Genomic DNA, 27,833 nt, shown 5'->3' on the forward strand with positions numbered 1-27,833 from the left:
ATTCTCCTTCTCATTCTTTTACACAGGACTCACAAGTTTAGAAGAATATCAGTTGCAGCTGAAAACTATTAAAAATAAAGGGGATTAATTGGCTCATACAAGTGGAAAGTCCTCGGACTTCAGCTTTGATTCAGCAGGTCCTTGACATGATCACTAAAGGAACAGATACGATGTCTTTCTTTTTGCCCTACTTCCTACCGGGTCAGCTTTATTCTAAAGCTTGTTCTCCCTCACAGCCACATGACATTTTTATGTCTAATTTTGGAGGTGGGGTCTGTCCTGAGCATTGAGGATGGTAAGATGCATCCCTGGGCTCTTCCCATTAGATACGAATAGCATTCCTCCTCCCCACCCTGAGTGTGACAAGCAAATGGCTCCAGGCATTGTCAGATGTCTCCTGGGGGTGAAATCACCCCTGGTTGAGAGCTTCTATCCTAATTAGATAAGCTTAAATCGCATGTCTGGTCTTGGAATAATGAGAGCAGGCTGAGGGATGAAGGTGCTAATTGGCTTAAGCCGATCTGGATTTATTTCTAGAGCTGGCTCAACTTTTGGTCTGTGTTGATGAAGGGCAGAAATTAAAGGGAAAATCTAGGTACTAGTAGAAAGGGGGACGGTGGAAGTGATACTGGATAGTCAAGAAATGGCCACCCCCAGAAAAATCTGATATGAAGCCCAAAGTGATAGCTAAGTGACCCTTGCTACTCTTTCCCATTTTAATATTCGATAGTCAATCAAAGCTAAGCTCTCACCATTAGCTCTTCCATTATTATAGAAAGAGAGGGAAGGAGGGAGGGAGGGAGAGAGACAGAGAGAGAGAGACAGAGACAGAGAGAGAGAGAGATCTGGTGTTTTTTTTCACAAGAGCACTAATTTCATCATAAGGAAACCCCCCCCATTACCTCATCTAAACATAATTATCTCCCAAAGGCCCCAAATAAATCTCCCAAAGGCCCCAAACCACATTGGGGGTTAGGGCCTCAACATATGAATTTTGGAGGGGATGCAATTCAGTACATAGTATTACTATTTGGAATTTTGGTAATTAGAATTCATTTAGAGAATAAATAGAAATGTATATTCTTCTGTTATAGATTAGGCCCTGATCGGCAGGTATGCCCATCATTGAATTTTTATGCAGATGACATTAGATGAAGAAAAGACTTTTTAGGGACTTCCCTGGCAGTCCAGTGGTTAAGACTTTGCCTTCCAATGCAGGGGGCACAGGTTCGATCCCTGGTGGGAGACCTAAGATCCCACATGCCTTGCGGCCAAAAAACCAAAACATAAAACAGAAGCAATATTGTAGCAAATTCAGCAGATTTTATAAATGGTCCACATCAAAAAGAAAAAAAATCTTTAAAAACAATTAGTGTTAAAAATTTTTTTTTAAGAAATAGAAAAAAAAGACTTTTTAAATGTGCAGATATGTCAGAGATTTTCACCTTACCTATCATAGGTTGGGTCCCCTGGGAATGGTTTTTTGGACCAACAGTTTAGCGGGTTTGAGTAGAAGTGATTGATAGGAGAGTATATTCAGGACCAACACCTGTAGGGATGGTAGGGAAGCAGGACTGGATAGGGGACGAAGTTGAAATGTGATAAAGTTGCAACACAGCCTCAGCCAGTCCTATGGCTGGCTGAGAGCTGGGCTGGCCCTTCAGGGTTGCTTCAGTTTGAGGCAAAGGGCCCAGTCCTTGTACCACTGCAGTGACTAGTCATTAGATGCAAGCTGCCTCCAGCGAGGGTGCAATCTAGGCTGAAGCGGCTCCCAAACGCTGAAGGCAATCCCTAGAAAGGAAGTAGCCTTCAGTCCTGAAAAAGTGGGGTGGGGTGGAGGCAGGTCTGGCCAGCACACCATAGGCTTACGTTAGCCAAGCAATCTGAAAGCAAGTGACTCTAAACTCATCGTCCGGATTGCACTGTAGTGATCATGTTTCTCTACCAATCGCATGTTAGGTCTCCAGCCAAGCATGCTTTCTGCTGTTTCAAAAACAGGTTTTTCTGATAGCTTCCAAAATCGGTTTAATGCCTGGTTTATCAAACTGAGCCCTCCTTCGTAGTAATATAATTTCACTGGAATAAAATGCCTTGGTTCTTGGTCAGAAGCCTCTGAGACAGGTGTCTTCAGGGAGAGAATGATGGCCAATGTTCACACCTTCTCCATTATATCTGACCCCCTTGGGGTAGTGTGTTTATATAGTTCCTCTGGTGATTTCTTGGTCTTGGAGTGTTGGCCATCCTCTGCCACCGTGTTTGGTAATGAGTGTGGTGGCTCTTGAGATTTTAGTCACAGTGACATCATCACCTGGCAGGGGTTTGCTTTTTTGCTCTACACAACAGAGACTGGTTACTCCCAAGCACATTCCATTCACGAAAATAGTTTCACGTTGTGAAATATTGTATTTTGCATGTTCAGTCTCTTCTGAGAGCCTCACAGGCATAAATAACTGTCGATCCCAGTAGCTCTATTTGTCTAAAGCACTTCAGGTTGGAAATGAGTTTATTAACATCATAAATTGATATAAAATGGGTCATCATTTTACGCTCCTTAGAGATAGACGGGAGAGGGAAAAGAGGACTAAAAATGAAGAGCCGAAGTGCTAGTCCTATGTTTGTAACCTGCACTTTAGAAATATCCTCAGACCAAGAGAGCTGCATGTGGGAAATTAGTACCTGGCTCCTGTATAATCTCCCCTCCTTCTCATGAAATAAGATCATGGGAAGAATTTCATAGGAGAAAAGCTGCAGTTGAAGAAAATATGGTACCTGTTGAAATGTTTTCAAATGTTAGGAAACTCAAACTCAAGTTGTTTGAGGTACAGAGAGGAACTACTGGGTTAATTTTATTGAGAAATTAGGGAAGTCAGTGTTTCGTTTGCTTTAGAACAACAACAAAAGTGAATGATATTATTAAGTATGGAAAATTATTAAACATTGAAAGAAATGTTTGCTTAATTAGAAAATTTTGACATTGACCCATGTTCTAAAATATTTTTTTAAATGCAGTACTTTAAGATGAAGATTATTTTAAAATAAAGTGTTATGGGGACTCCCTTGATGGTCCAGTGGTTAAGATTCCGTGCTTCCACCGCAGGGGTCATGGGTTCGATCCCTGGTCAGGGAACTAAGATCCGACCTGCCACGTGGCAGGGCCCCAAAATAATAATAATAATAATAATTTTTTAAAAAATTAAAATAAAGAGTTCTGGACTAGAATAAATGTATGAAAAGGTAAACATATTTTGTTAAAGGAAATCTACTCTGATTTAAAAAAGAAGTGAATGATATATGTTTAGAGGCGGAATGACAGCAACAATCAGATTCTTATCTGGGCCTCATCTCTCACTCACAGAGACACGGATCGAGCTCCGTACACAGTGCAACAGAGAGCACGTCCCTCCAGATTATACTGGACTTATATTTATTAAAGAGGACTGATTGATGATCTTGATAGAAGGTTGCTATCCTCTAGGTACAGTGTTCATACGAACGTTTTATGAAAAATTCACGTTCACGAACTCTCACACGTGGCTGCTCACAGAGCAACATTTTGCATGTATTTTGAAAACGGTTTCCGTGTTTTCTCTCTCACACGATTTTCATATTCTCCTAGACTCCAAAGCTCTTTCTTTTGGGAGATTCCCCTGTTTGCATTGCACAGCTCCAAGGAACACCATTCACATTGCAATTTCTATGGCAGGCGACTTAAATCTCTACGTGCCTGTGTTTGTTAACCCCTCCTTCACTGCTTTAACTATTTCCTTTTTTCTCGGTGCTTCCCTAGCCTTTGGTTTTGACAAAGAATTTAATAAATGGCGCAGTGTAGTGAGAAGCCATGTGGATTAAAGTACTGTGATGGGTATTTGTTGTTTGCTGCCCGGCATCCATTATCCCTTCCTCCTGACATTACTCTGTTTCCTTCAAGGAACTTCAAATTGCCTTGACTTTCACCCAGGTGACCCCTTACCCCAGGGGCGGGATCTGACGGTGATCGGTGTACTCCAATTAGCATATTCTTTTCCCCAGATCCCAATGATCCATTCAGGGATGGATGTATAACCCAATCAAAGATAGTTTGACAGAAGGGATATTTGTTAGGACTTCTCCCACTTCTGTTTAAGCCACCAGAAATAATTCACCCTTTCTGGCTGCATGTTAAAAAGGCTGTGAATGAAGTAGTAAATCCCTATCCTCCAAGAGCATACGTTCCAGCAGCAGGAAACAGGCAGTAAACAGGTTGGATGGAATGGTGTTCAGAAACAAGGAGAAAAATTAAAAAGGTAAGGAAAAGTGGTTAGAGAGGTAATGGGAGGCAAGACCTGCATAGAACTCTGTAGACCGTTATCAAGACTTTAGCTTTGACTCGGAGTGAGATGAGAAACCACTGGGGGTTTTAGGAAGAGCAGTCACATGATATGACATAAATTATAACAGGACATTCTGGCCTCTGTGTTGAAAGGGGAAAAGAATGGAGGTGGGGAGATCAGTTATGACAGCTACGAGGCTGTAGTTTATTGAAATATTGGTTCCAATTCTTCACTCCTCAATAGAATTAAATCTAGAGAGAGAGGGAAGCATATCTATAAAGAAATTGTGAGTGCAGCTTTTGACACATGGAGCTGACTAGAGTCAAACACACAGAAAACCCACAAAGTTTCTTGGAAAAGTTTATTGGCAAAGCATTGCCAACAACTAAAAGAGGCTGAGGGTGTGCAAGATGTAAACATCTTTGTACTCTCGGTTTTCTACAGACAGGAATCAGGTTGAGACACATCCACCCAAAAGGGTAATTTTCCAATGCCCTTTCCAAGGAAATATGTATGGAAGATGATGGAAAAAGAATGATTGCCTAGATTGTAAAAATAAGAGCTATGGAGACTAGTCATTCTTAGGGAGCAGAACCAGCGCTTAATCATGAAACATTATCTCCCCTCCCCAAATAGAGGAACCTGAGGACCTTTGCTCAGTGGGATTTTATAATTGGTTTGGACCAGTGACTGCTATTTGCTTCCATTATTCTCCTTTATAAATGAGAGTACTTTTTAGTGGTTATGTTATCCCTGTCCATTAGTTGTGGTATGTTGGGCGTATGAGAAGACACGTGCTTTTTTTTCTTTTTCTGGCCATGCCACACAGCTTGTAGGATCTTAGTTTCCTGACCAGGGATCGAAGCCATGCCCTCGGCAATGAAACCACTGGACTGCCAGAGAATTCCCAAGACACTTGCTCTTTTAATTCATAGGTCTCTACATCAAGAAGAGCCATATCAGGACCTGATGTGGATCCTGGACTTCAAGGATTTGATGGATCTTTTAGGGGCCGTGGGATAGGAATGAATGTATTTTGCATGTCAAAAGGACATGAATATTTATAACCAAGAGTGCAGACTGTGGTAGATTGAGTTATTGGTTCCTCACAACTCTTCACTACCTCTTCCTAGTAGTACTATGCATACACGAGGCCTTTGCCACGGTTGCATGGTAAGCAGTGTATTTCCTCACCTCTTGACTTTGGGCTCGGTCACATGACTTTGTTTGGTCAATGGGATGTTAGTGGAAGTGTTAGGAGCAAAAGCTTGAAATATTCTCCTATGTTGGCTTTTCCTGCTTGTGCTTCTGTGACCACCACGAAAAGAGCATGCCCCGGGTAGCATTTTCAGCGTGGTCTCTGAATAGGACACATGAAGCAAAGGGACTGCAATTGACTCTTGGGCTCACAGCTTGAAGCAGACCTTCCCCAGCGAACCCACAAACCCTTAGCTTAGAGCAGACCTGAATCTACTCTCAAGCTTGAAGTCCAGCGCAGCTCAGCTAAAGTCTACATGGATCTACAGGTCCATGAGAAAAAATAATTGTTTTAGATCATTGTATTTGGAATGGGTTGTGCAGCATTAGTGTGGCAATGACCAATATAGAGGTAATTGCAGTAATTCATGAGAGAGCTGATGGGAGCGAGGACCAGGGTGGTAACAACAGAAGTGGTCAGATTCTGGGTATATTTTAGCGACTGAGTCCACAGGTTTTGCTGATAGATTGTAAACGGGGTGTGAGAGAAGGAGATGAGTTGGGGATGAATTCTAGGTTTCTGGCTTGAGCAAGCAGAAGACTGGAATGGCCATTTTTCAGAGGTGGGAAAAACTGAGAGAATTGAAGATTTGAGGGGTATTATCAGGAGCACAAACATGCTACTGGACATGTTGTTTGAGTTGCATATAAACATCCAAATAGGGATGTGCAGTACGCAGTTGATTATACAAGTTTGGAGCTGGAGTGGAGAAAGGTCCAATATATGCAGGTGCACATCTGGGAGTGATCAGTATGCAGGTGGCTTTTAAAGCCGAGACTGGATGAGATCCACAGGTAAGTATGATCACTTGAAAAGGGGTCCAAGGACTGAGCCTCGGGGCATTTTAGTATTTGGTGGTTGAGGAGTTGAAGGATTAGCAGCAAAGGAGATTGAGAAGGAGCAGCCAGAGAGATAAGAGGAAAATCAGACACATGCAAATAAAGTATTAATTCATATGTATGGTCCTAAGACACCACAACCATTCCTCTTCTACATTCTCCTCTTTCTTTTCCTTCTCCATCAAAAATATCACCATCCCTAGATTTGTGTGTGTGTGTGTGTGTGTGTATACTGACTATATGGAAGGCACAGTTTTAATCACTTCACATGTATGTTAGAATTATTGAAAAAGTTAACTGGTATCTTTTTTTGCCCCACTATATATTCACTGGGAAAAAACCTTTTTCTCTTCTGGTCTTCTCTCCAGGACAGGGAAGTCAAGTCTTTGCCTAATTTGGAGTCCCCTTGATAATCTTCCAAGCAGGATGAATTTGTTTGGGGTGGAAAGTGGTTGGATTGGAATAGGTGCTTTGAATGGAATGAGGGAATGAAGAGCTGGAATCCTGGAAGACAGTTAAATTTTTTCTCTCTAAGCCTGGGAGAAGGGGGTTAAGGATGGGTGGAAAGGGTCCATTGGGTATTAGAGACTTGTGTTTAGCTAGCACACAGCTCTCTATTGGCAGTAAGACCTTGGAAGAGGGATGGCTGCCTGGAGGTGAGTGGAGATCAGAGGATGAATGTCACAACCTGGAAATCATTGGCATAAGTCGTCTGTATTTGGGTGGAGAAGATCACTTGGGTGAACTTCTGTTGTAGAGCCTAATAAAGGCTCTGATAGGAAAGGGCAATCGGGTAACTCAAATGGGGTACCTTTCTGCTTTGCAAAAAGAGAATGTCTGAGCTTAAGACAAGGATCTCAGTGTATGCAGTTGATGTGCATAACATACGGCTGGTTTTAGAAGCTCTTCAAGTCTGAGCCGCCCAAGCATGTTATTGAGCTTTGGGGAATAATGGCTGTGTGACTATGAACTAAGAGAGGTCTCACCCTAGAACCAAAGCCTGGGACATCCACTGTGGTGCAGACAGGAATATTAACCAGCCAGGACATTACCTCAGTCTGCTGCTCATAGACGGCAACAACATTAGTTAAATGTTAAGACTCCACTTTCTCTCCATTTTGTTTTGGGAAGGGAACTGCATCTTTTGGTCTAAGACATGAACCCTGCAGTTTCTTGGATATTCTAGGGAGGGGAAGCCTCAAAAAGGGAAAACTGAACTTTCTAAAAATAAGGCACCAGCAGCTTGAATGGTTCATTAAAAAAAAAAAAAAAAAAAAGACATAGGCTCCTGAGTTTGTGAAATAGGTATTATCATTTACACATTAAAGAAACTTGGGAAGTTTTAGCTAAAGAAGAGAGCATTTATGATGTTATGATAAATTTTGTTTTTTTGCAAATGTTATGCATTAGTCTTATTCTGTGTGGTTCTGGAGAGCAAGACAATAAAAAAAAAAAAAAGAAAACTGTCAAGAGCTGCACGAGTGTAAGAGCGGATATTTACTACTAAATCCCAGCACGTGAATTGTGCGCAATGCATTTTTTTCAATAAAAGATTGCATACGTGACAAATGAAAACCAATGGGTGAAACTTACAGGGAGACAGATTTTTGACTCAACTTATCTTCTAATAATTTGAGTTATTCAAAAACTAAATGGACTATCCTTGAAAAGCAGTGGAATTCTCGACTACTGGGAGTGAAAGAGGAGCCAAAGGACTATTTTTCAGGGATGTGATAGAGAGGAGTTATTCATTAGATAATGGTTAAATCACACAGCCTCTGAGATCTCTGAAAACTCAGATACTCCAGCTTTGTAACTCTAAATCCAAGGGTCTCTAGACACAGACTTGGGAGAAGTATAAATAAGACTCACGATCTCAGAGAAGTCTTCAAGAGGCATGCGTTCAATGGCATGTTTATTAAACACATGCTCGCGACAGATTTTCACAACAGCAACAAATGTTATTTCACTACCTCAAATCTCACTTATTAAGAAAAAAAATAAGACAGTCACAACAAGGTTGATGGATTTGGATTTTTTCGTGTTTTCTGGGGGGTAAAGCCAGTCTCCTCACTCGTTTTCCTCTGTTTTTTCTTGAAGATCACTCGATTTCATTTTCTTTACCTTCTCTCTGGCTAAGTGTCCCCGGAAGGCTGCTTGGATTTTGAGAGCAGCATTTTCCTCCATGTCCTTGTCTTTTTCAGAAGATTCATTCTCAGAGAGGAGAAAAAGTAAAAGACTTCTTAAGCATCTCGTATTTTGATGCTATAAAAATAGGTGTATAAACTTAATCAACTTAGGGATGTAACAATTGAGATGGGTTGCTTCCTGAAGGAATTTTATATATCATCACGTTGTATATGTACCAAACGGTGAATGCCAAAATATCAGACATCTTGTTTTGTCACTCTTTGATATGTCTCTGCAATGAAAGATCATTGCCAACTTCTTCCCCGCAAAACAGTTCCTATTCAACAGCTTCCTATTTAACATTTTTTGGGGGAAAATAAGTGGGAATCCTTGAAGCAGGGTAAAAATGCCAAGAAGGGGCTTCCCTGGTGGCGCAGTGGTTGAGAGTCCGCCTGCCGATGCAGGGGACACGGGTTCGTGCCCGAGTCCGGGCAGATCCCACATGCCGCGGAGCGGCTGGACCCATGAGCCATGGCCGCTGAGCCTGCGCGTCCGGAGCCTGTGCTCCGCAATGGGAGAGGCCACAACAGTGAGAGGCCTGCGTACCGCAAAAAAAAAAAAAAAAAAATGCTAAGAAGAATAGTAAATGTGCTGTTTCAAAATAATCATGATTACACAAAATGGATTATTTTTAATTTCTCAATGATTAGCTAATTAAAATCATACATTTAAAGTGAAATGCCAAAGAGGAATCCATTTAGTCCAATAAAATCAGTTTTAAGATGGTCGGTTGAATTTTTGTACACAGCTTCCTTTTTAAAAAACATTTAGGTATAATTTACAGATAGTGAAATGCACAGATCTTAAGTGTACAGGTCAATAGATATATAGCTTTTAATATATTTTTTAAATTAAAAAAGTGATACATATACATTTAAAAACTTAAATACCACTGGTAGTGGAAGTTTTCTCCATCTTCCCAAATCCTATACCTAAAAGGTAACCCATCATTATGGATTGAGTATATATATCCTTCTAAAACTTCTCTATATACAAATGTATTCATATGGGTATATATTTGCCTTTTTATTAAAAACATGAGATCATGCTGATCACAATGTCCTGCAGCTACTTTTCCCAGGTAACAATGTATCTTGGTTCCCTTTTTCCTTTTTTTTATGTTATTCAGTATATAATTCTGCCTATTCCTTTTTTTTTTTTTTATGATACCATTGTAGTCCATTGTACTGATACACTTTGATTTATTTACTCATTCTCCTACTAATGGACCTTTGGGTTGTTCAACCACCCCCTCCCCCCATGACAAAGAGGCAAATCTATCTCTTAAACTTTATTTTTATTTATTTATTTATTTATTTTTTGCGGTACGCGGGCCTCTCACTGTTGTGGCCTCTCCCGTTGCAGAGCATAGGCTCCGGACGCGCAGGCTCATGGCTCACGGGCCCAGCCGCTCCGCGGCATGTGGGATCTTCCCGGACCGGGGCACGAACCCGCGTCCCCCGCATCGGCAGGCGGACTCTCAACCACTGCGCCACCAGGGAAGCCCCTAGCTCTTAAACTTTAATATGCAAACAGATTGGTATAAAATCCTCTGAGATGATGCCCTAATGTGGGCAAATGAATTATGCTGAAGTTGGAAATCAATGGGCTCTCAATTCAAAGTCATAAAAACCTGTGTAAGGGCACCTATTAAAGATGTAAGGAAATGACACTACCTTCCTTCTTTCCTGACCTCCCACTGCATCTTATGCTAATGTTAGGCTGAGTTGCACTGATATAATTCTGAGATGACTTATAAAGGTTATAAGGTAAACTTATGACCCACTGGGTAGGAAGTAAGGTATTCCTGGAGGGGGATTGCCCTTTTTGGGTGTCAATTATTGGGTAACTAACTGGGACATTAATACATGAAAAGAAACTCAGAAGTTTGGCCTTCAACACTGTAGACTGTGAGTTCTTCTTTCTCACTAGGCTTGGTCCTCTTGAATCTGGACTATGAAGCATATAGGCAGTGACATGTTGGTAAACGTTTAAAAACTGGCTCTCCAGAAAAAAAAATTGGTCCTGATTTGTAGTATTTATCATGATCTTAATACTCCCACTGTGGCTGATTTCAAGCTATCAAAGTGATATTATTGAACATGGGGTTGTGTACATATGTGCACGACTGTCTCTTAAGAGCTGGCTTTAGCACACCACTGAATACAGGCATCTTTGAGAGTGGACCGAGCCTAACCCACTGTTGCTTGGATGTAGGCTGTCAGGCAGGAAGTCATTTTTGTAGAGCGAAATGCATGGAAGATGAGTAGGACTCATTGTGTAAAGCCATTTTATTTGGCTGTATGCAATTCCCCATGAGCTTCCTTTTGTTATGTCTGAACCTTTACCACTGTGTGGTGATGACAGCATCAATTAGTGAAAAGTTCCTGAAGTGGAAGTTGAATCTGAAGGATGAAGACTGAGGCTGTATACCCTGAGAAAACCATAATTCAAAAAGACACATGCACCCCCAATATTCACTGCAGCACTATTTACAATAGCCAGGCCATGAAAGCAACCTAAATGTCCATTGACAGATGAATGGATAAAGAAGATGTGGTACATATATACAATGGAATATTGCTCAGCCATAAAAAGGAACAAAATTGGGTCATTTGTAGAGACGTGGATGTACCTAGAGACTGTCATACAGAGTGAAGTAAGACAGAAAGAGAAAAACCAATATTGTATATTAACACATACATGTGGAATCAAGAAAAATGGTACAGATGAACCTATTTGCAAAGCAGAAATAGAGACACAGACGTGGAGAACAAATGTATGGACACCAGTGGGGGGAAGGGGTGGGATGAACTGGGAGATTGGGATTGACATATATATACCACTGTGTATAAAATAGATAACTAATGAGAACCTGCTGTATAGCACAGGGAACTCTACTCAATGCTCTGTGGTGACCTAAATGGGATGGAAATCCAAAAAAGAGGGGCTATGTGTATACGCATAGCTGATTCACTTCACTGTACAGCAGAAACTAACACAACATTGTAAAGCAACTATGCCTCAATAAAAAATTTTAAAAAAAAGACTGAGGCTGTGATTTTTGTCTGTTCTTCCCCTTGGGGAGATTTTCCCATCCATAGTCTTCTTCCATAATCTTGGAAAATAAGATTTTATTTTTAAGGGGAAGAATGAGTTTTCCTTTATAAGAGGCATGGCTAAAACTGATCCACCAGTTAGTATATCACTGGTGCTAGTTATCTAAAAAGCAAAATCATGATTTTAGCAATATGGATAACAGACTGGATTCATATTTGGAGGATAATTTTAAATTGAGGGATGTCATTCTTTGTAGGAATCCAATAGTACATGGAAAATACAACTTACTAAGGCTGTCACCTCTTTCATAGATGTCTGAGACTTTTCTTTTCCAGGCTCACATTTCTCCAGTGGTTCTTGCTCCTAGAGGGGAGAGGGCCAAATAGACAATATTTCCAAAACAGTAAAGTCTTGGATCAAACTGCTTAAAGGTAATTTAATATTACTTTAAGTTATTGATAAGTGGTGGGAATTAAACATATTTTTTAACAAGGAAAGTAGGTTGGGAAAAGGGATAAAAGAAAACTCTCAAGGGAATATGCATAAACAAATATTAAAGACCAAGGAATTGGTTAAAAAAAGTTTGATCTTTTGTTTTTGGAATGTGTATAATATTGTTTTATATTAAAAACAAACTATTGTCTTATACTAAAAGTTGATATGATGCTGTAATGAATCCTGAACAAGGAATAAAAAAGAGGTGCCAATAGTTTCTCAAACAGGAATGAAATAAATGCTATTGTATTCCATAGTATGAGGTCAAGTTGACTTTTTAATGATGTTTGTAGATTAAAAACTGAGTCAAAGAAGTAAGTTTTGCTGTAGGGAAGGATTTAAATAGAAAAAAAGGGAAACCAGCTCCATCTATTTTGACATGGTTACTGAAATATTACTCCAGAATAGAAGCATGGTTAATTCAAAACCTTATGGGAAGAGCTTCTTTAATTCATAAAACATAAATTTAAGCACATATAAGCTAATCAAATAAAGCCTTTAGAATTCAAAAGAGAAGAAAAACCACTCTAAAATTGCTATATGAATAAGATTTTAAATTTTTCAACATTATTCCTTTGATTTCAATAAAACATGAACACAGAGAATCTAGTTAAATGGAAATAAACAGAACACCCCCATATCTAGCAGGCACAGATGGATGGAACTTCACTTTTGAATTCATGGAATAAGTGACAGGGGGATTTCCTCAGGAAATCCCCAAAATCTACTGTGCAACACCATCAGAATTTGACCTTTGTTAACTCCTTTTAATTCTAATATTTGCTGCTACTTCATGGCTAATGTATTATCATACTTGCTTAGAGTACTGCTTCTCAGACTTTAATGTACCTACAAGTTACTGTGTGGATCTTGTTAAAATTTAACCTCTACCTGGGGTAGAGCCGGAGATTGAATTTCCACCAAGTTGCCAGTTGGAGGCAATGACGCTGGATCACACACAGCCTTTCTCAACCGGTGTTCCTCATTGGGATCATAGAACACAGAATTCTTGAAGTGATTATTTTTCTCAATTTTCCACAGGATGGTACATAAATAGAATCATTCTAGATACAAAGAAGAGACATTGATTCCTTATGTGCAATGGATGCCTTTGGCTTAGGGCTTAATTATTTTGAGGCGTCTTGGTTGAGAAAGACTGGTTCTGAGAATGCTGCTAAAGAGAAGATAGATTCTTTCTCTGAACAGATTGGCTTAATAGTGAAGACTCTATACCATTACCATCTTTAATTCTAATCAGTCTTTTGTAAGACATCAATGATAATGAAATAATTGGACAAACAGCGCTTTATTTTATGAAATATCATCCATTAATTCAACCAATATTTATTGGGTATCTGCTATTGATAAGCACTGTGATACTCAATAACATTGGAACAACAAATGAAAGTAATTATTCTTTCACTTTCAAGTACGTGCTTCCTGTTGATCATCTTTAAATTTAAGCTAAGTACTGTACACGATGCAGATACCTTAGAAAAGAATTTCTTGCCAGAAAGAACAGCACAATCAAAAAGGTTCATAAGATATTTGTGATGCTTCTCACAATATTCATGATTTTGGGAGATCCCAATAATCTCTGTATCGGAGACAGGGAGAAGAATTAACCAAATCCAATAGCTTCACGGGACCATACCTTGAATGCATGGTTGTTATAGAAGCGGTCATCTACCTTAGTCCCCCATTCTGCTGGATCAAAGTTGGTTTCTAAATAACAAAAATATAATAATTTCAGACTTACTTTGAGATCATTAAAGTAAATGTAGACTAGTAACATAAAATGTTTTCTTTTTCAAATTATAGGTCCTTTACTGCCAGTCAAAAATTCTATTGACGCTGTACACAGCCTACTGCTGTAGATATAACCAGTGATTATTAAATATATGATGATGAATTAAACATTAGATGAACCCTTGAGGATATTTAGAAAGGCAGTTAAAAAACCTAATTGCTGCTTTCAGAGTTTACAGTAAAATGGGAGAGACAGAGAACAAATGCTAATACTTAAATATAAGTATAGAAATTTATCGTTATATAATTATGGAAACTTATTATGTGTTAGCAAACATGGGGGAAAATGTAACAAAAATAAATGTTAAATAGTAAGGAAGTTTGGAAAAGTGAAGGATGGGAGAAGTTTTTAAAAATTAGGCATATTATGTAGTCAGTTGACATAGAAGTATTTAAACAGAATTTTTCTTTAACTTTTCATTATGAAGAATTTCAGACTTAGAAAGTAGAGAGAATAATAACAAATTTCCATGAGCACATTACTCAGATTCAACAATTATAATCTCATGATTGATCTTATTTTATTTGTAACTTCACTCACTTTCCTGCCCTTCCTTCTGATTTTCAAGCCAATCCCAGGCATCCTACTATCTTATCTACAAATACTTGCTTCAGTATAGTCTCTAAGATATAAAGCCACAATACCATTATCACACCTAAAACTACTAACAATAATTCCTTAATATCATCAACTATCCAAATTTCTCCCATTATCTAATATATTTTTGTTTATTTATTTTTTTACTGCTGATTTGTTCAAATCAGGACCCAAACAACGGGCACACAGAGCCTTTTGTTATGTCTTTTAAATCTCTTATAATTGAAACACTACCTCCCAGCCCACATTTTTTTCCTTGCAATTTATTTGTTGAGGAAATTGAGTCATTTTTCCTTTGGAGTTTTCCACAGTTTAGATATCTGATTTCATTCCCACTATGATTTTTTACCAAGTTCCTCTGCCTTTGAATTTCCTGTAGATTGCTAGTTAGATCTATATGTCTTATCTGATTCAGGTTTGAGGTTTTTTTCCCCAAGGATACTTCATAAGTAGTGCGGTATAATTCTGCCAGGAGATATATAATATCTGGTTGTTTCTCTTTATACAATTTTTATGGGCCCATTGATGATGACTGCTCAGATCATTTCTTTAGGGTTGCAAAATGGCAATGTTCTAATTTGATCATTACTTCTTTATTTCTGGAGTACTCAATAAAAAATACTTTCTCTGTTTGGTTACCCTGAAATACAGTTCTTACATAAAAGGCAGGTTAAACGTTTGATTCTTTTCCTTTATTTACCGGTTTTCAGATTAATCAGTTGGTTCCTTAGGATCCTCTCAAAGAGTTTTCTTGGTTCTTTTTTTTTTAGTAAATAATTATGAACTAATGAATATTTAACAAATTGAACGAATTTCAATCCACTGCATTTATTAATCTTATTGATGCTCTAATTGTCCAAAATTGGCCAGTAGGGGCTTATTCAGGTGCTCAGATGTTCCTGAGTCCTTTGGAAACAACTCATAATCTTTGATAGTTTTCTTATTTTCTGGTATGGCAAGGTGTTGAGGCTCATCTTGCATACTTCCTACCCAGTTTATGGGATTGGTTAGTTCTCCAAGAAGCTCTGGTTCCTGGAAGATGGTAGCTGGAGGCCAAAGTCTAGGGACTAGGTGCTCACTGGTACTGGGTTGGTCATTGTTTTGAGGCCTTTAAAAAATATAGAGAGCTAGAAAGTAATACTTTCACTTTTCAAAGAGAAAATATATCATGAGGTCTGATGATATTTTTCAATTCAAATTTAGAATTACGGGATTTTATCAACTTCTTTCATTTTTATATTTGTATGTCATTTTTCTTACACTAAAAATCCTATTCCTAATAACAGTAGGATAGTTACTTATTTGCTATGTTCTACAATATATAAAAATTACAGAATAACTGTACTATAATATTATTAAATATTATTATTTTCAGTGATGACTGAAAACAATTTAAGATTTCTTTTTAAAACTTCATTTTATTTTTAGGCTATATCCACCAGGAATGCACAAAGTACTGTGTTATAAAGTCTCTTGAAATAATTCTTTTTTGTGCGGTTATGTTACCCATTTAATACTAGTTAGGTTCATTTGTTGCACTTTGCTTCTAAATTTAGAAATTGCTTAACAATTAAAAAATTTAATTCTATTTTATAACTATGTGAAACATATATGATTTTGAATTTAAGATGTATTCAGACAAGTCTAGCTTCTATCCTGTCCCCTCTGCTCTCTGTTCCTTCTTCTGCTAGAGGTAAATGTTTTTTTGCTTTTTTTTTTTAGAGGTAAATGTTAATTTTTTAAAGCTTTATTCTTCCATTTAAAAAATATAAATGAACAGTTATGTATTCATATCAACACCTCTTTGTTAGATAATTGGTAGCATACTAAATACATTTTTTTCCACCTTACTTTTTTCACTTAATATATCCTGAGGGTCACTGCATAACATCATAGAGATCTTCCTCGTTCCATTTTCGTTCGTTTGTTTACAGCTATACATTAATCAGTAGTGTAGATGTACTCAAGTTTATTCAAAAAATCCTCTATGATGAATATTTGGGTTGCTTCCTCAAGTAACAATAAATTGTAAAATGATTAAAAATGGAATGTTTATTTGCTTGTGACTATTTCTAGTCATCTTTACTACTCTGTTGGAATACTGTAATCAAAAGTAATGATGACAGCTTAAACAAAATGGTTGTTCTAGTCAGGGTTTTTAATAGAAACTTATAGCTGTAATAATTCTCATTTTGACCAGTGGGTCAGGTCTTGATTGTCATGAACTGTCAAGGCTGGGAATTTGGAAATTTTATTTATGGAAGTGAAGAAACTCTGCTTTAGCTCTCAACCAAAGAGTCACTGTTGGCAGGAATCTTAGTCTCTGGACAGGATGGGACCTTGGAAATATAGAAAAAGAATATAAATTACCTTCCCAAGCTGGAGGTTCACTTTTCAAAGCAGTTTTTCTCTGTGCCTTTATTGAGGAACAGTTTCATATACCCCTGTGAATACCAACTTATTGAATCTAAGGAGTACAGAATTATTTTTTTACAACACTTAATAATACTTTCAAGTAAAAAGAGTCAAAATGTAAAGAAAACCATAAACTCTCCTCCCAAGAAGAATAGACAGTCAACTGCCTGGGAGGCATGGGAACAGCATGTTGGAAAACAGACAGCTACAGTGGGTGCTCTCTTGAGCCCCCCTTCCACCCCACGTGTCCATGAGAAATACAAAGAAGAGGGTCTGAGTGATAAACAGTAATCTTCAATAATGTGAAATAATGTGATTTAAGAGAGCCTGTCAAAAAGGCACATGCTGTTTCAAATAGCAAGAACTGTTAGTTGAAGATACCTGCCCCATAAAGGCTTTCTGTGGAATAGGAATGGTCTTAAGCAGGTCTCACCATAATCAAATGCTTAGTCTCTTATTTTTAAAAAAATGCCGATTTTAAAAAAGCTTACTCCCTCTTTTCTCTAGAAGATTTTCAAAATATGCTGCTGCAAAAGCTGGTATATTGTCCGGTTGCTCCCTCAGAATCTCGCGTGTGAGCCCTTCAAGAAGATTCCCAAATCCTTGTGGAATTCGGTAGTGGGTGCTGGAGAATGGAATCGACATCTCCTTGGGAGGAACTGCCTATTGTACCTAGAGATTCATTAAAGAGTACTGTCTTTAAATTTGTCTAATTTTACTTATATAATCACAACTATGACAACAAATTACTTCTGAGACTCCAAATTTCTGGACTTCAGTCCTTTTTTCCCCCAACACAGCTCAAGTCCATCCATTTCTTCCAAAGAGTTTTGAATTTTTCCATTATTAGAATATTAAAAATATTTAATAGGTGAAATTATTTTTTAAAAATAATTTCCTCCCTCTTTGTCTCTAAAATGGTAATTTTTCCTATCCCACAAGAATTTAGAGAGAATGATTGTTAAAAATCATCTTAAATTGCCGAAAAGACCCTGTTTAAGGTCTAAAATTTAAAAAAGAGAGAAAAAAAAACTAGTCCTTGTTATAGAAATTAATTTGTCGAGTGAATTAAGTTTCACACTTAGTCGTTCCCTTAGCTTCCACTTCTGAAGCATGACCTACAATGCCTCGTTGAAGCATCTGTATACTCTGGAAGGGGCAGTGGGGACAGGGCGGCTGGGGCAAGGTCATGATTTTGCAGTTCCAGCCTGCAAAGTTTGGGGATGCTTACATTTTCTGGTTTTGTCTCGACCCGGTCTTCGCTTCCTGTCATGGAATACAAGGGTCAGATAAGGATAGCTGCTAAGCAGCGGGATGGGCTACTGAGTCTGCAAGCAACACTCAGGGACCTGGCCCGTTTGTGAGAGTATCAATGCCGAATAAGGCCGGAAGCCGTGGTAGGGGTCTAGGTGGGGGACTAGTCGGTTTAATGAGGCCGAATCTATAGAGTTTTTCCTTCTTATTTTGAGGGAACAGGAAATGAGGCATTGAGTCATTCTAGGGTTGTGAAAAGGAAAAGACTCTGAACAAACGTGGGGAGTGGAGGGCGGTCGGAGGGGGAACACAGGTCTAGTCGGGGGCGGCACGGCGAGGATCTGGGATTTCGGACTCGCTGCTTGGCTCCCAGTCTGCCCTAGGCTTCCCGGAATGCGGCGGGGATCCTGAGAGAATACGAGAGGCGAAGGGAAACGGCGAGGTCTCGATTTCCGAAAGGAAATGCGGTAAACCGCCTCACCTCTTAGGTCTCTCAGAGCTGGAGCTGATGGTTCAGGTTGTGTTTTCTCGTTGCCGGGAAACCGTGTTTTGTTTTGTTTTTTCCATTCAACTACGGCGGCCGAGGAGAGGCACGGGCCCTCCCGGAGGCCGCGGACAGCTTCGCGGACTGAACGGCCTGGGAAGGGCGGAGTCAGGCCTTTTCCGCCCTGAGCAGGCCCCGCCCACTGCCCCTCCCCCCGATGGCGTCCCCGCCCCGAGGCCTTCGCTGTCGTGAGGGCTCCTCACAAACATGGTCGCGCCGGGATTTGTGTTTGGGCTCGTGCTGCCGTTACTCCTAAGGGCCGACGCAAGTGCAGGTGAGGCGGCCGGGCTCGGCCCGACCCCTGCCCGTCCGTCAGCCTGCGCGGGCTCCGAGATACCGCGTCCTCCGCAGGACCGCCCCCCGCGCCCTTCTCTCTAGCTCCGGGAAGGAACTCCGGGTAGGAGCCGGGTTCCACCACCCGGGCCTCGGTTGCGGGTGTCCGCTGGGCAGGAGCCCCGGCCTGTCCGCTTTCTCCACTCCCTTCCACCGCCCCTATGTTGCAGCATGTGGGGCAGCGGGAGAGTTGGGTTTATCTAAGGAGGGGAGGCCCAAATGTGCCCAGACCGAGGCCCTCAGTGTCTGAATAATTGCAGGGGAACTCGAAGGGGAGGGGGCGAAACTAGTTAGATAATATTTGGAAACTGGTGACTGAGTCATCCAAAACATTTCAGTGCAGCCCCCTCAGTGGTGCCCCTGGGGAGGGTTTGCTTCAGGCTGGGTTGCTTGGGGGAATTAAATTTTCCTAGTTTAAGTGGTGATTAGGGCTAAGGCATACAACCCCCTCACTAGCTCAGAGTATGTAAGACTCAGCTTTGATTCCTGCTGCAGCTCGCAGACACTGGTGGTGGGATAATATGCATGGCATTGGGGAGGAGGATGACTCACTTTGACTATTGTCCAGGTCATATCGTGTCATTTGAATACCCCAGACTGGATGCTGGGTCACAGAAAAGAAATGAAAGTTGAGGTGGGAGAACAGAGTGTAGAAAAATGACTGCACTACCTAAGAACCTGCAAAGTACCCAGATGCAGACAAACCGCAGGCCTTAAGTGGTTTTTCAGGGTTTAACAAAAGTGAAAACTAGCAGCAGTTTATATCATTTCCTGAGTCATCCCCACTCAGTGACCTTTGAGTCCAGTATATGAGGTGGGGAGAAGGGAAAGAAGAGAATAGGGCCCTTATTCTATTAATTTTTCTGTTAAAGGCTGTTAACTTTAACATCACTATTTTATCTTTGCCTTTGGGTCATATTGTTACATCACCTTCATTAACAATGACTTTATTTTTTAATTTGTTAATGCTCTAAATTTTCTTCCCTTATTTGGTTGCATATCCTGACTTCTTTCCTTCAAATCATGCCCCCTGTGCTCATGTTTATCACGTAATAGTTGAAATGTGCAAACATGTATGTAGCAATGATAAAATGAACACCCAGAGGCGCTTCACCCAGCTTAAGAACTAGAACGTTGCCAGTTTTATTGAGACTCCATGGATATTCCTCCCTAGTGCATCCACCAGTTCCTCACCAGAGGTAACCACTGTCCTAATTTTGTCAGTCTACTTTTAACTTCCCAGAACACTAATTCCTGTTTTTCTACTCCAACACCCAAAGGAAACATTGAAGACCTAAAAAAAAATCAAATGTTGTGTCTTTTATTTGACAAAAACAATTACCAGTCCCACCTCCTTTCTTGTTCTCCTGTTTTGTCCATTGCTCAATTCCTTGGTAATGTTCCACTGTCTATTCTTATCAGCTTGGAATGTGAGCTTTATAAGAACAGGGAATATGACTTGTCTGTGATTTACCACCAGGATCTAACTGTGGCAGAGTGGAAATTGCAGTGACTTTGGAATCAGGTGGCTTGATTTCTTGTCCTGTCTTAAACTACCTATGTGATTTGAGGCCAAAGAAGTTTAACATCTGTACTGTGTTTAGCTTTCTGCCTGACACAGTTACTCTTCCCAGTAGAATGTAAGCTCCCTGCTGGCAAGGATTTTTGCCTGCTTTTTTTTTCTTTCTTTCACTGTTACATCCTCAATGCTTAAAATCGTGCCTGGCACACAGTAGGCATCTTTAAGTGTTTGTTGAATGAATTAATGCGCAAGCTATTTTAAAAAATTACCTAATCTACTTGGGTCTCAGTCTGTTGATCAGTAAATAACGTGATTATACCCCAGGGTGTAAAAGATTCTTTCCACCTCTAAAATTCTTTAACTCAGCATAGAGCCATGCACAAAGAGGTTCGGTGAATGTGTGTTGTCGAAAACAGACTGACTGGGAAAAGTATTTTCCCCAACATTTGAGAAGGTGGCTGCACACCTCCAGAGCCCCTTATTCGCCTGGGTTCATGCCTGCGGCAGCCAGTTTTCTTCAATCCCTTCCCCACCCCATCCTCTTTCTGCTCAGCTCTTAGGCCTTTGGTTTATCAGGTTTTGTTCCATATAAAACACTTACCCAAGACAAGGCCTTCCCACACATGCGCCTCTTCCCTTCCCTCCAACGTGCTTATGCAATTCTGGGCTGTTGTAGTCTCTTCTTAGAGCGTTTTGCTCCTGGTAGCTGTGCATCTCCAGCCCAGTGGGTCTTCCGGATGATCTTTGATTGTCATGTAGGTTTTATGATGGAACAAACTCCTAAGAGAGAGCTGAGGATGTCTAGGGACTGGGTTGTTATTCGAAGTGCAAGAAAAATAGGCCACCAAGTCTGTGTAGGAGACCCCATTATCTGTGCTGCCCTGTTAAGTATAGCCTAAGGGGCTGTCATCATTGTAGCTTCCAGGGGGGAAAATGTCAACTTTGTTAATTCTGATTCTCTTTCCTGCCAATCATTTTTGTTTAAAACCCTTTAAAAAAATCTTAATTTTGTTAATTATTTTCTTCTAGGGAGTTTTGTCTGTTTTGTTCAGACAAATTGGGATATAACTTTAAAAAGTTTTTTTTCCCCCGATGAAGTTTTGATGAGGAACCCACTGAGATAATTTGGATAGATGCTTGTTATTAATAAAATACTTCGATATAGGCTGGATGTTAAAAATAGGAATGATATAGTTAAAGTGAATTCTTATTCAGTCTTGTTAGTGACTGTCTAGAATAGAATCCACAGTTTCAAGCGCTCGTTCTCTTTTTGTATAATTTAGCTTGTGAAATGGGTGAATTGCAACAAAAGACCTTTTGTTCAGACACTTTGACCTTCTGTCTTTCACTGACCTTATTTTTTGCATCTTAATTTATCTGAATTTACTTAGAAGGAAGCAGACTTGTTGCAGATATTCATAAATGTTTATTTAGAATTTTCAGTGGGTTGTCAAAAAACACGATAAGGAGAATTATTGAGGGAAATTGACACTGAGAGGATGGAAAGGGGGAGATAAAGAGGGGGGAAAAGTTTAGAAAAGGCTGTGTTGAAGAGAGGCAGCCTTCTTTATTCCCAGCTATGAGGAGTGGGAGTGGTAATGGGAAGTAGGGAAAGGAAGTGGTTTATTTTTCTCATAAATACCGTCTGTGAGGTGCATAAAAAGAGCATTTTGGTGATTTTGGGGGGAGAGAGTCAAGCGTTTGGGCCAAACCTTAGAGCAAAGGAAGATGAAGAGCTTTGAAAGGGAGGAGGCTTGTGGTAAATGGGTTGCCCTAGGCTTTTTGAGTTTTCCTTATTGGTCATCTTGTACTGTGATGCATATTGCTGGAAACTGTTCTTGTTATGTTGCTTAGCTAATTAGGAGGAATAAGCTCTCACTTTAGAAAATTAAAAGGACTGGTTATCTTCAAATTCTCATGTATTAAGACTGTATGTTCCTTGCCATTTAACCAGATTCAATCTGGTGATGAATCTCTCCAACGATGCTCTCCTAAGTGTTTGCTAAATTTTTTAGATGTTGGTTTTCGCTTTGCTTCCTACATCGATAATTACATGGTGCTGCAGAAGGAGCCTGCAGGGGCAGTGATCTGGGGCTATGGAGTATCCGGAGCCACAGTGACAGTGACTCTGTGCCAAGATCAGGAAACCATCATGAAGAAAGTGACCAGTGTGAAAGGTAAGACAGGCCATCCTCCGCTCAGCTTTTGTCTTCTTCTGCCACCTGCTGGATGATCTGAAAATGAATCCTAATAGTCCAGCTCAGGTTATCCATCCATCCATCGATCCATCCATCGATCCATCCATAAAAGTTCTTTGAGTATTTACCATGTGCACTGAGGATACAAAGAAAAATAAGACCAAGTCAAAGTCCCTGTCCTCAAGGAGCTCATGGAATAATGGGAATAGACACCAAGCCATGTAGTGCAGTGTGATAGGTGCTCTGGTGGAGGTGGATATGGGGTATCATGGGATACAGAAGAGAAACATCTAACTCAGATTGGATGGTAAGGGAAGGTTTCCACTGAAGGTGACATTTGAACTGAATCATATATAAAAGAGAGGTAGTATTGAGGAGGGGTTAAGAACCTAGGCTCTGGAATTCACCGTCCCCATTCAGACCCTGACTCTGTCGCTTAATGGCTATATAACCTTGAACATGTAATTTAACATCTCTGTGTCATAATTTCTTTATTTGTATAGCAGTGATAATAATAATATTTAGGATTATTGTGAGGGTTAAATGAATTAACATATCTAACGTACTTAAAACAGTGCCTGGCACACAATAAGTACTGAAGAAGTGTTAGCTGTTGTTATTTTTGTTACTATTATTATTATAATGTTTAGTCAGTCACTCAAATATTTACTGAGTGCCTACTGAGTGCCAGATACCGTGCCAGGTACTGGTTATGCAGTGATGAGCAAAGCAGATGTGGTCTCTCCCCTAATGAAGCTTATGGATTTGAGGAGAGACAGAAAAATAAGAAGCAATTACAGTTAAGTGTAGTAAATGCCACAATTGGGAAGTATAGAGTGCTATGGGAGTGCTTAAGAGGGAAAATTAACTTAGTCTAAGGCTTATTTTGAAAGGTGAGCAGGGCGAGCCAGGTAGAGGGAATAGCCTGGGCAAAGGCATGGAGGCGTGAGTGAGCCTGGGTCACTGGAGGAATGACAGGCAGGTTGGTTTTTCTGGACCACTGGGGTGTGTGACCAGTGGTGGATGGCAGGAGATAAGGTTGGAAACGTAGGGAGGCTAGTTTGTCGTTGCTATGGAGCGTACACTGTACTTTGGATAGATGGATTTTAAGCAGCAAAATAACACAGTCCAATCTGTATTTTAGAAAGATTACTGTGGCACCACTGTGGAAGAAGGATTGGAGATGCATGAGACTAGAGGTGGTGGGACCTGTTAGCAGGCTGTTATGATATTTAGGCAATAGACATTGAAGGCTTGACCCCAAATAGTGGCTAATTCTCAAATAGGTGAGAATTAGCAGTTAGCAGGCTTCACAGCAGAGACGTCCTAAAAGGAGTCTGTGTCTAGAAGAGATAAAGATGTAAAAAAAAAAAAAAAGAGAGAGAGAGAGATAAAGATGTATAAGATAACGTGGGGAGGAGCTCAGAGTTACTGGATGCAGGAAGGTGTGTTCAGGGCTGGGTCAAGTGGAGACCTGGTTGTATCTTAGTTAGAGGTAACTAGGGAGCTATGGGATGTTGAGGTGAGAGTCAGGTGAGGAGGCTTCTCTGCGGGGGTGGAGTTAAGGTGGAGGCTGGTGGTTTGATAGGGACTTGAATATATATGTGACAGCGAAGCTTGTGGAAATTTTATTGGCCCCTGAAAACAAGGATTACCTGATTCGTTTTGTCAATATACGGGACTGATATCCAATCCAGAGCGATCCAGATGCTGGTGCAGACTTTTAATAATTCATTTCCATTCAGCAAACATTAAGAAATACTAAGTACCAGGCATAGATGCAAGGTAAGTGCTTCTAGTTCTTGGGTTTTAAGTCTTTTTAAGGTAAGAAGCTTATTGGGTGAAATTCAGAGACCTGAAAGGGAAGCTTAAGCTGATTGAGAAGTTGTTCTCTGTTAGATTTAAATGCTATTGGTGACTTGTAGGATACACCGAAAATGAAGAATTCAGGAGACTAGCAGTGCTTTCTTTTTTCTTTTTGTGTTGTGTCCATCTCAGAAATGAGCAGTACGGAGTACAGATAGTGGTACTCTCAGTAAAAAGACATTGATTTAGAGATCTAAAGAATTGATGTAATTGTTTAAAAACAATAAATAGGATTTCTTTTCCTTAGTGCTAAAAAATAGCATTACCAGTAAATATTTAGGAGACAGAGACTGTACAGTGTCGTAGAAATAGAGAAAGCACATAATACATAGCATTTCAGTTTTTAAAAATATTCTTATGCATTATTTTTAGTTTTTTCCCCTTCATGGCTGTTGCAGGGCCAATATTTGGAGTGTCCAGAGACGAGACAAGAGGGTAGGTGGTGATGAGAAGGAATAAAAGGTAATAATTAGTGGATGAGCCCCTCTTCTCCTTTACGGTGATAGTGAACCTGCTCACTTATTTTGAGTTCAATTCTGTAAACATCAACCGAAGGCTTATTATGTATAAAACACTGAGCTAGCAACCCTAGAAAATACAAAGAAGAATGTGCCCACCCTCCAAGAACTCACTGTCTCATGCTGTCCTTTCACATTTAGCAATGTAGGTTCAAGTAATACTTCAGTTTCTTCACTGCAAAGTGATGCTTCATTTGGAGTTAAAATATCCAGCAGCAACTTAAGGGAGCCAAGTGATTCGTGGACTCTTGAGGTAATTTTACAGGAAAAGAGATTGTTATTGGTGGGGTGGCGGGTAGATCTATTTGTTAGGCTCTCCACACTGGCTTGGGAGAGAAGAAAGGTACTGTGGTTTATACAGATCCACAAACCTACTTCAGTGGACAGCGTGCTCTGTCCTGCCCATGAAGAAAAATGGATAAAATGTTATTTGGAATAAAAGAGATAGACATGTAAGAAATTTCACAGGGCAGCGAAGAAAATGTTTCTCAAAGGAGATACTATAGGGCATATTGAAGGGTTGACTTCTATTTAAATTTTGATGATGACTCCGGGATTTTCAGCCAGACTCTCTATCTCTGTTAGTATTTATTACCTATAATCCCCTAGGTGCCCACAGCAAAGTGGAATTTAACAACATAAAGGTTTTTGTCCAGCAGACTGACACTTAAGCATTGGGAAAATTAAAACCTGAGGGATGACTTGGAATATGGTCAGGTTCTGGGCCTGTTCAAGCCATGTTGTCAAGTGATGCATGATGATTCTCTCAGACACAAGGAGTAAAATTGGGGCAAATAGTCTATATCCTCTCACTTTGACACACATGGGGGATGCATATGTAGGTGATAAACTGAAGGTGTATCTGCCTGAATTTGTCATGATTGAGGTAAATAGAAAATACAAAAGGCCTAAACCTCTTAGAAAATTAAAGATCTCCTGGTTGCAGTGTTAGCGTGCATGCTAGTTTTCTATGCCACATAATAAGTTACCACAAACATAGGCGCTTAAAACAAACACACTTTTACTATCTTACAATTTCTGTAGATCTGAAGCCTGACCATCATTTATCTGGATTCTCTACTCAGAGTTTCAGAAAGCTGAAATCAAGGTGTCGGCTGGGCTATATTCTCATCCAGAGGCTCGACTAGGGAATGATTGGCTTCCAAGCACCCTTAGGTTGCTGGCAGATTCATTTCCTTGTGCCTGTAGAATTCATGGCAGCATTTCTGCTTCTTCAAATCTCTGACCGCTAGACCCTATTTAAAGAGCTCACCTTATTTAGGTCAGGCCCACCCAGGATAATCTCCCTTTGGATTAATTTAAAGTCAACTGATTAGGGATTTTAATTATATCTGCAAGACCCCTTCATCTTTTCCATGTAATGTAACTTAATCATGAGAATGGCATCTTATCCCATTTGCCATTTTCTGTTGATTGGAAGCAAATCATATATTCTGCCTGCACTTGAGCAGAGGGACTATACAAGAGTGTGACTCACTGGGGCTCCCCTTAGGGTGTGTCTGCCATAGCAAGCTATAGTTTAAGTAACTTGCATCAACAGTTTTATTGATAGAAAAATAGTTAAGCTTTTTTTTTTTACATTCATATTTGGTGGTGGTGGAGATGAACTTTATACAGAATAATACAGGTCAGGCAGGGGCGGTTTGGGCAGTAAGGCCTTCTTTAGCTCCAGGTCACTTCCACAAACCAGTGGACTCGTTTGTAGCTGGTGAAGTGCCAGGCTTCTGTGGGGGAAGAGGTGATTAGGGCTGCTTCCAGCTCTAGGTTTTCTCTCTTGGGAAGGAAAAGGTTGTGGGATAATTTTCCTTTTTCTCTTCTTGGTTTCTGAGATTTGGCACAATAACCTGAAAAACAATTAACATCTGATGTGAATAGCAGAGAAAATATAGCAAGATGTACTACTTCATGACTAATCATGTCTCTAGACAAATTCTTTTAATTTTTTGTCTTTGATTGTTTATTCCATTTTGAGGTGGGGTTGGTCAGGGAGATGGAGAGAACATGGAGAGAGTTCTTTACTTATGCTCATGGCTGGAAGAGGAAGAGAAGAAGGACAGTGAGAAATAGGCCACCAGATACACTAACCATTGGGCAGGAAAACACAAAGCCCCAGTCAGTTTGCGTGGCTTTCTTGTCAGTATAACCCAGGAGGACTGGGGTTTGCTCTCTGCCATTTACTTGATGGAGTGCCTGGCACCTGGTAAACGCTCTCAGTGGCTGTACAATGAAGGAAGGGCATGAATCTTCCTAGATAGAAGAAAGAACGGGAGGAAGCAGAGGTTTGAATGCAACAAAAATGAGCATTTACAGAAACCTGAGCCCGGATTGGTAAGAGATGTCACAAGATAGCAAGTGATTGGGGCCCAGAGGAAGGAACCAGAGCAAGTGTTGCTCAGAAAGCCCATCCAGCTCAGCAAAAGCCAGCTGGATGGTGAACTTTAACTCTTTGTGGTTTGTCACTCAATTTTTTAAAAATATTTATCTATTTATTTATCTATGTTTGGCAGCATTGGGTCTTTGTTGCTGCTCACAGGCTTTCTCTAGTTGTGGTGAGCGGGGGCTACTCTTTGTTGCGGTACACAGGCTTCTCATTACGGTGGCTT

General features: G+C 40.0%; 2 protein-coding genes across 5 annotated transcripts in view; one reads left to right on the forward strand and one right to left on the reverse strand.

The window, feature by feature from the left end:
• Window positions 1–8,332: 8,332 nt before the first annotated feature.
• Window positions 8,333–18,821, reverse strand: SPA17 (sperm autoantigenic protein 17). The gene is made up of 5 exons (XM_029209150.1): window positions 18,710–18,821; window positions 17,466–17,646; window positions 13,807–13,877; window positions 11,946–12,020; window positions 8,333–8,621 (listed from the first exon to the last, which is right to left on the reverse strand). Exons 2-5 carry the CDS (start codon window positions 17,617–17,619, stop codon window positions 8,478–8,480), a joined length of 444 nt encoding a protein of 147 aa, XP_029064983.1. The 5' UTR covers window positions 17,620–17,646; window positions 18,710–18,821; the 3' UTR covers window positions 8,333–8,477.
• A 116-nt stretch (window positions 18,822–18,937) lies between these two features.
• SIAE (sialic acid acetylesterase) overlaps window positions 18,938–27,833 on the forward strand; it is a 36,670-nt gene continuing 27,774 nt past the window's right edge. For 2 of the 4 annotated variants that reach the window (XM_029207727.1, XM_029207730.1), the window contains exons 1-2: window positions 18,938–19,046; window positions 22,643–22,804. In XM_029207727.1, coding sequence (XP_029063560.1) covers window positions 18,980–19,046; window positions 22,643–22,804 — 229 coding nt within the window. In that variant the 5' untranslated portion in view covers window positions 18,938–18,979. Of the gene's footprint in view, window positions 19,047–22,642; window positions 22,805–25,089; window positions 25,463–27,833 lie in introns of those variants that run through there. The other 2 variants (XM_029207729.1, XM_029207728.1) reach the window with 2 other exon arrangements.

This window comes from Monodon monoceros, unplaced genomic scaffold, assembly GCF_005190385.1.
Source record: "Monodon monoceros isolate NGI ecotype Baffin Bay Population unplaced genomic scaffold, NGI_Narwhal_1 Super_Scaffold_7, whole genome shotgun sequence".
Lineage (NCBI taxonomy): Eukaryota > Metazoa > Chordata > Mammalia > Artiodactyla > Monodontidae > Monodon > Monodon monoceros.

What these genes read in the sequence shown, in the direction of transcription:
- SPA17 (XM_029209150.1), bottom strand. Translation starts at nt 17,619, where the DNA reads ATGTCGATTCCATTCTCCAGCACCCACTACCGAATTCCACAAGGATTT. An exon ending in TCTTCTAGAGAAAAGAGGGA is followed by an intron (nt 13,878 to 17,465) that starts GTAAGCTTTTTT and finishes TTTGTTATTTAG; the next exon opens with AAACCAACTTTGATCCAGCA. An exon ending in ATAACAACCATGCATTCAAG is followed by an intron (nt 12,021 to 13,806) that starts GTATGGTCCCGT and finishes TCTCCCCTCTAG; the next exon opens with GAGCAAGAACCACTGGAGAA.